This window comes from Sinocyclocheilus rhinocerous, unplaced genomic scaffold, assembly GCF_001515625.1.
Source record: "Sinocyclocheilus rhinocerous isolate Xijiao unplaced genomic scaffold, SAMN03320098_v1.1 scaffold3382, whole genome shotgun sequence".
In the NCBI taxonomy this organism is placed as follows: Eukaryota; Metazoa; Chordata; class Actinopteri; order Cypriniformes; family Cyprinidae; genus Sinocyclocheilus; species Sinocyclocheilus rhinocerous.
This window is the reverse complement of record NW_015659703.1, coordinates 184,585-192,526: the sequence shown is the minus strand read 5'-3', so window position 1 is coordinate 192,526 and position 7,942 is coordinate 184,585. Positions and strand designations below refer to the sequence as shown.

Below are 7,942 nucleotides of genomic sequence, written 5' to 3'. Positions count from 1 at the left end.
GATAAACGTATTGATTGATAGGAATCGATTTACTTTTAAAACATGTTTTATTATTCAATATAAAATGCGCATGCATTCTGTCAGGAAAAGTAGTTTACAATAATTCCAGTTTAGATGCAGCTAAGAGCCTCACTTTCTTTATAAGAACTCAAATTGAGCTTGTCTCTATAGTTTATCATGAACAGCAAATCTGAAATGAAAACAAGTTTACTTTGATAAGACTCGCTTGAGGCACCTGGTTCAACACACTTAGAACAAACACAAATGACAAATAAATACACAGATGACAGCTTAAAACATCACAACCGTTCAGTAGGACAATACAAATAGGATATTAAATAGTTCACAACTTTCACTCCTTGCCATTTTGAATAAAACATTCCCGGACGATCTTTATGCAGGCGGATGAAATGTATGTCTTTATCAAGTCACAAGTGCTCAGAAAGTGCCAAAGTACCCCACCCTAGAACCACACGATATTACGACAACAAATAGTCAATTTTGAACGGGTGAAAGCCCGGCACGGGCGTTGCCGCAGTCGTGTGTGGGATCGACAGCCACTCGGATGTCAGCTGGAATGGGAAAAAGTCCCGTTGGTGACGGCAGCTGATGGCGGGGTCCTCCGGGAGCCCGTAGGGTCGAAGCACCTGCGTGTGAGGAAGAGCCACAGGGGAGCCTCGCACGACATAAGGCAGCAGCATGTCCACTCCCCCCTGCCAGGTGTCAGCTTTGTGAACGGGGCGTTCCTCTTTCCTGAAAGGTCGGCTGAGGATGCTGTCAATGGCGAAAGAGCTCGTGAACTTGGTGCTGGAAGGAGGCGTAACAATAGTGTCCACCGCAGGAGCTTGGCTCGGCCCCTCTGGCTCCTTGCCTGTTTTTTTGCTGATGCGCTTTCTCCTCCGACGAAACACTCCGTCCGCAAAGGTGTACTCGCTCTGCGGGTTCAGCATCCAGTAGTTGTCCTTCCCCCACGGTCTGGAGGGATCCCGCAGCACCTTGAGAAAGCAGTCGTTGAGAGACAGATTGTGGCGCACTGAATTCCTCCAGCCGGTGTAGCTGCCTCGAAAAAACGGGAACTTTTTCATGAGGTAGTCATTGATTTCGGCCAGAGTGAGGCGGCCCGAGTTCGAGTCGCGAATGGCCATGGCGATCAGAGCGATGTATGAGTACGGAGGCTTGGGTCTCCGGGTGTAGGGCTTGCCTTTGCTCTCAGCGCCCGGAGGAACAGGTGCCGGACTGTGCGCCACGCAGTCTCCATCCGAGCCCCACTCTTCCTCCGCGGACATCGGCGACGGGATGCTGCCCTCGGCGTCGCTGCAGAGCTCCGCGGGCTTGGAGTCGTAGTGACCCCCGCAGAAAACCTCCAGCTTCATTTGCTGAACGTGTGACACTATTAACTGTCCAAACGCTTCTGCCGAGTAAGGTTCCTTTAAAACACACACACACACACACACTGGACAAGCAGCTTGAGAGCTAGAATAGCCACGCGGAGCTGTCAAACACAATCCAACGCGTGAGAGTGACAGGACCTGTACCTGCTGCAGATAAGTGCACTTAACATCCCTAGCGCGCGCTCAGCTGTCTAATATAGCCGCTCACCTCCGGGGTATGCCTACAGGGGGCGGGGCCTGAGACTTTAAGTCTTAAAATCCCTCTTACAAAAACACACGGATCATGCACACCCTGTTTTGAAATAAAGCGGTCGAGCGTATGTGGACAAACATCAGACAGACTCATGATGAATTGCTTTGTTGATTTGAGCCGAGTTTCGTCACAGTGAGGCGGCTTCACCTGCGTCCTTGCTCACCTTTGCTCCACGCGCTCGCGGAAGAATTTCACCTCAGGAAACCAGGTGGCGTGCGTTTATCAGACATGGCACGTCGCGCAGTCAGCCAAAGCTTTACCTATAGGAAGAATAGTCCTAAAAACTATAATAGAGTTAGAATTTGTTTTAACATACTGTAATCACTTCCCAACATTTTTGATGTCAGTGTAGTTGTGTTGATCACATTACTCATTAGTCATTAATTAATTACTAATATTTTTATAATTACTAATAATTACTGCAAAAGAGGACGTTTTTTAAAAACAAAACAGAGGAATCATGACTATGCAGTTGTTTAGCATCCCATTTATACACTTATACATGATGAATGTCATTCATGCAGGTAAATAAGATGCATAATGCCAACTATGAATTTAGAGTATAGCTTTCTTCTCATTTTCAAACTCGAGTTATAGGTTGCATCAAAGATTTTAGTCATTAAACACTGAATGGACACATTTTGAGCTGTGTTGCATGTCTAATGTAGTAAAATCAACTTACATTATATTACATAAGCAAGCAGAATGTGCTTTAGAATTATGCTTAAAACATGCATTATGCAAACATGCATAATAGTTTCCTTCATGTGTTTTGAACATTCAAGTGGTGTCAGAATGTCTAAGACTGTAAATCAGGAGCAGTACAGATATTTGATATATGCTTCAATGCCACGCCACTCATTTGTGTCTGGAGACTCCTGTTAATTAAAAAGAAAACGTATGCATTTCATACATATTTTGTCTTGAATATACCTCTTATAATTTTGTACATTTCTAAATTAAAAAGATTTTTTATATTTTTTAGTGTTAAAGTAAAAAAAAAAGTCAAGGTTCTGCAATCATACTAATACCACGATGAAGAAAAGTCCCTTTAGAAAAACTGAAAAGCTCTCAACTTTAAGGTCGACTTTTTATATTTCACTTGCTCAAAAGTCAACAAGGTCACATATGCTCCGGAGCTTTGTAGTTTTTGATATTTTTAAATAATTGTGCCTATATTTTCTGCCTTTGAGAATTCAATTGCAATATAAATAAATAAGAAAAAAATAATAAATAACTAAAATAAAATAAACTGGGTTTTTAGATATTCTGTCTCATTTTAAGTAGGTCTGATCAGCACCTAACAAAACCACAGAAATATATATATATATATATATATGGCTACCACATTTAATATACATCATACGTGAAATAAGACTTTGTCAACAAAACATGAAGCCATATTTGATTATTTATTGAAGCAAATACTAGATTGGTCTATACAGTATATAATAAGCATTTAACATTTGATTACTTTTTGTATCTGATGAATGATATAGGAAATGCATTATATGAAAAAAAATCTAAATTAACAGTTTGATACATGCACTGTTTTCTTCTGTTTCTCCTAGTACTCAAGAATTGAAATGCATATGTTGCATGCCAATACAACCCATAGAGTACTCTTCATTAGCATCAATGGTTTTTCGTCTTCTCTGCCAAAGCAACAAGAAAAAGCCCCACTGTCAAGTTTAATATGCTACACATTTTTAATGAACAGTATATGCCTGAGACACACATCATCATCCTCAAATCTCATCATTTTGAAGATCGACCTGTTGACTGCTTGTTGCTTTCCATTAACCTGCCGCACAAACAGAGGACACAATATTACGCTCGCTCTCACAGGTTTCATGTGTTGGGTCGGTGTTCCTGCAGGTTTGGCGGTGAGAGGATCCTGCTCTCACCAGCAGTCTGAACCATAACTTAAATATTTAGATTTGAAGTGCTTTGCAGATATTCATTAATGTGTGAGAAGAGGTTTACCACACACTCCACAGTCGGCACATTGGATGAAGCAGTAGGTTCCACTTCCAGACTGCGGCCAACCGCAAAAACACTGGTAATAGCACCTGCAGTACCTCATTACCAGTTAATCGTCTTTCGCTGTATGAGACCGTAAAAACAACTTAAGGGTGTAACAGGGGAAAACTGCGTGATGCATACAGTCCCTCGCTAATTAATCAATTATAATAAGTTGTCTAATGAATGTCCACAACATATTATTTAGATCTCACCTTTGCCATTCAAATTTCAAAAGGCAAGATTGGTCTATTTAGTGACTAATGTATGATTTCAATTAGATTTGTAAATATCATTTCAAGGTTCGCTGATTTTTTTGAAGCAGTCAGAGCTAATTAAATCAGACAAATGTAATTATTGTCATACGTGGATCGCTACACGCAAAATAGAAAATGTAAAGCTTGTTTTTTAGTGAACGTGGGTAACTCTGATGGTGAGATTAGCGTGAAATCGGGACATTTTTCAAATTGGTCAAAATGTGCTATAAATGCACACCACCTGGTTTTCTACACTTAACCGAACCATTTTTTATGCGCTGTAATGAGCATAAGATTTTGGATCTTGAACTGATATTTGAACGTGGTTCATTAAAACTTGGCCGAATTCATGATGTGAAATGTCAGATGCTGAGTTATATTTCTTCCAGCAGTCAGGAATGAATGGGTATTCCTCTATGAAAGCCTGGCCTGGACCTGCTTACTCCACACTGGCCTAGCCAAATAAACACAGCACATACTGCGGTCTATAGCGCTGCGTTATGCAGGGCAGGTTCAACAGAGAATTATGATGGACCAGTGGAGTTACAAGCATGTGCACCCTCTAATTTTCCCCTCCTGTGTTTATATGTGGCTTTCCAGATTGAAATTGTTTCCAGTAATCTGGAGCGCACAACTAACAGGACTGAGCATAAACAGTCGTGAGTGTAGGCCAGTCCTGAGGCGCTTTTTCTTGAACAATGCGAGTGGAATTGAGAAATTGATCACAACCAAACTCTCTCTCTATCAGTCTTTAGTCCATTGTTTCGTTCAGAAGATCTCCTTTGCACCGACGACAGTAATAACCATCAGACTCAGTGATATTTTAATACAGTTTGCATTATAATCTTCCTCAGATCCATGTCTATAGTATATCATCAAATGAGCATCTCCACATCGTTTTGATCCATCAAAGTTGTGAAGAAAGAGCACTGAACTCAAAAACTGGTGGACGACCCACTGTTGCGATCTGTTTTCCACAGCCTACTTTCATAACGCTTGTTTATAATCGCAAACAGAAACAGCGCATTCACCATTCAAGCCTGGAGTGATTCTTTCCACACAGTCACATAATAACGAAAATCATCCAGGAACAACTGGCACACAGTCCGACGGCCTCATTGAGAAGTATTGCGTGCTTAAATTCGCTCTTTTCAATTAACTATGAAAATGCGGTCAAATGTTGTCAAGGTGTGATCAAGCAGAGTTATTGCATGAAGAAAAATGAAACACAGTGACAAGTGACTAGAGTAGCTTGTGCATTAAAGGTGACCTATTATGCAAAAATCACTTTTATAAGGTTGTGTGGCTGCAGTGTGTGGAAACAACCAGCCTATAATGGTAAAAATCCACCCACTCATTTTTTTACAATCCCAATAAATCATAAACAGTCTCTGTTCTCAGTTCCAGATTTCTCCCTACGTTGACGTCATCGTAGGGAAAAAGTCCCGCCCATTTGTGACGCTCTCTAGCCTATTAGCATAGACCCCGCCCTGAGTGAGAAGCAGCAGTTCGCCATTACTGTTTTCTTGCTGTAGCTGCTGGAGATACAATGTTTCAGCGCCACAGAGGCATTACAAGCGTCATGTGCTGGGATGCACCAATGAACTTAGGAGTCTCCATAGACCGCTGAGGACACGGTGGTTCAATTTCATTTTCGAAGGAAATGTCCCGGGGAAAAAAACGCTTAAGTCCTATATGTTTGTGCTAATCATTTTACGCCGGACTGCCTCACAAACGAGGGTCAGTTCAGCGCTGGAGTTGTGCAAAGGTTGATTCTGAAAGAGGGATCAATTCGCTAAAGCTAAAGCTTCCATTGTCTCTGCCTGTTTTCACTGATACTGCCTTCACGTGCTACAAGAATGATCATAAATATAGGAATGTGGTAGTTAAAAATTGCATATAAAAGCAATGTGAAGTCGACCGCTTGTATTTGTCGAGCTCATAATCACAAGTGGGACTTATAAAGTTTGTGATAGCATACGAAGGCACCATGAGACCAGCTATGTCGTTACTTTTATCGTGCCGTGCTCCCCATCTGTGTAATTCATAAACATGCATTTATTATGCACAGTACAATCAGATGACTGACTTTTAAACCGAGTACGTTTTCTGTAAAGATAACAGGTTTGTAGTAATAGTGGAATGCTTATTTGCAAAGGCTAGCTCTTGAAGCTCCGCCCTCTTCTGAAAAGGGCCAGCTCATTTGCATTTAAAGGGACAAACACAAAAACGGAGCGTTTTGGGTCATACCCTAAAACTGGCGATTTCAACAAGCTATAAAAAATTATATGTGGGGTATTTTGATCTAGAACTTCACATACACACTCTGGGGACATCAGAGACGTATTTTACATATTATAAAAAGGGGCATAATAGGTCGCCTTTAATGTCATTGGTAATTCATCACAATGAATTTATTAGGAGGCAAACTACTGATTCCTAAACCAAAATGACTAATAATGCACTTAATAAAACTGAAACATAAACCAATAAATAAATCAGGAAATATCTGATTGTTAGGAAACAGCTGCTGATTGATTAAGTGATTGATTTTCATGTTTTATTAGGGTGAACACTTCCAATTCTCACTATTAACTTGTTTATTAGCATGCATTTTACTAGCATATTAGCTGTTTATTAGTTATAAAGCACATATTGATTCCTTATTCTGCATGACCATATAGATCCCTTAACTCTATAACATACCCAGAGCTGGGTAGTAACTGATTACATGTAATCTGGATTACGTAATCAGAATATTACATTATATAATGTTCGCAATCAGATTACAGTTACTTTTTTATGGATTACATGATTACTTACAATTCACACAATGGCACTAAATCATTCATGATGCATGCATGTACAGTAATGTCATTGTTGTTTGTTAGCCAAACCCCTTTAATATGACAGAAGAGCACCTATTCCCGACTTTTAAATAATTACGCATTTTAAAAATCACATTTGTAAATGCAATGTTTGACGTGAAATTAGTACTTTTTAATATTTTCATAACGTAATTTTTAATTCTTTGTATGCTGAATTTAGGTTAACGGTATTGACATTTTATTGTAACAGCAAAATAATCCAATGTTTCTTAATGGCAAAACGTCCTTAAGTACCTGCAATGATGCTAACAAAGTCAATAAACAATAAAACAGTATTTACTTGAAATATTGATATTTCAATAATGTAACACACATTTAAATGTTTTCAGTTCTCTGATGCTGATAAAGGGTCTCATTTTCATGGCAAACAGATTATTTCTATTTTTAGTGTTCAAGTGTTTAAATAATTTATTTTACATTTTTTTATGATTTAATTAATTATTAGCTTTTTAACAACTAACAAACCCACTGCAGTTCTTACATTAAGCCCAGTTTTGGAAACCCTATCAAAAATATCAAAAATGGAATGTATTTTCTTTCTCTTTGCTTGTTTATATTAATATGGTACGTTGAATGGTATAAGAATAAAACAAGATAGATAAAAAGTAATCTGAAAGTAATCTAAAAAGCACTCAGATTACATTACCTAAAACAAGCAACCTAGATTATGTTACTCTGCCTAAACTTAACAACTACCTTACTGACTAATTAATAAGCAGCAAATTAGGAGTTTGAGGCAAAAGTCATAGTTAATAGTTAGTTATTAGTGAGAATTGGTCCCCAAACTAAAGTGTGACCAGTTAAGTTTTCCTCAATAGTGCAGCAGAGATCTTTAGACATTTACAATGGTTTTCATAAAGAGGTTTATCCATTTGGCTTTATATTTTAAAAGCATGCCAATGACAACCGATCAAAAATTTTGCCAACTAAGCAGAATTTCCCTGTACATGCATCCTCTAGAAACGGCCTCATTTAGCTGTCCCGCCGCAGTATCGGCTGAGTGAAGAGTGCCACTCCCCTGCAGGATCCACACTAACCTTTCCCCATCCCTCCCTCGTGCTACTCTTTTTTTCTGTCTAAACTTGAAAGAAGAGCCAAACAACTTACTCACGCATGAGGTTTGCACGAGAT

At 39.3% G+C, this 7,942-nt stretch overlaps 1 protein-coding gene across 1 annotated transcript; it reads right to left on the bottom strand.

Annotated features, from left to right (window-relative positions):
- Positions 1-1,551, bottom strand: LOC107724052 (forkhead box protein Q1-like). Its single transcript, XM_016532830.1, has one exon. It carries the CDS (start codon positions 1,371-1,373, stop codon positions 480-482), a length of 894 nt encoding a protein of 297 aa, XP_016388316.1. The 5' UTR covers positions 1,374-1,551; the 3' UTR covers positions 1-479.
- Between the last annotated feature and the right edge of the window lie 6,391 nt (positions 1,552-7,942).

What these genes read in the sequence shown, in the direction of transcription:
- LOC107724052 (XM_016532830.1), bottom strand. Translation starts at nt 1,373, where the DNA reads ATGAAGCTGGAGGTTTTCTGCGGGGGTCACTACGACTCCAAGCCCGCG.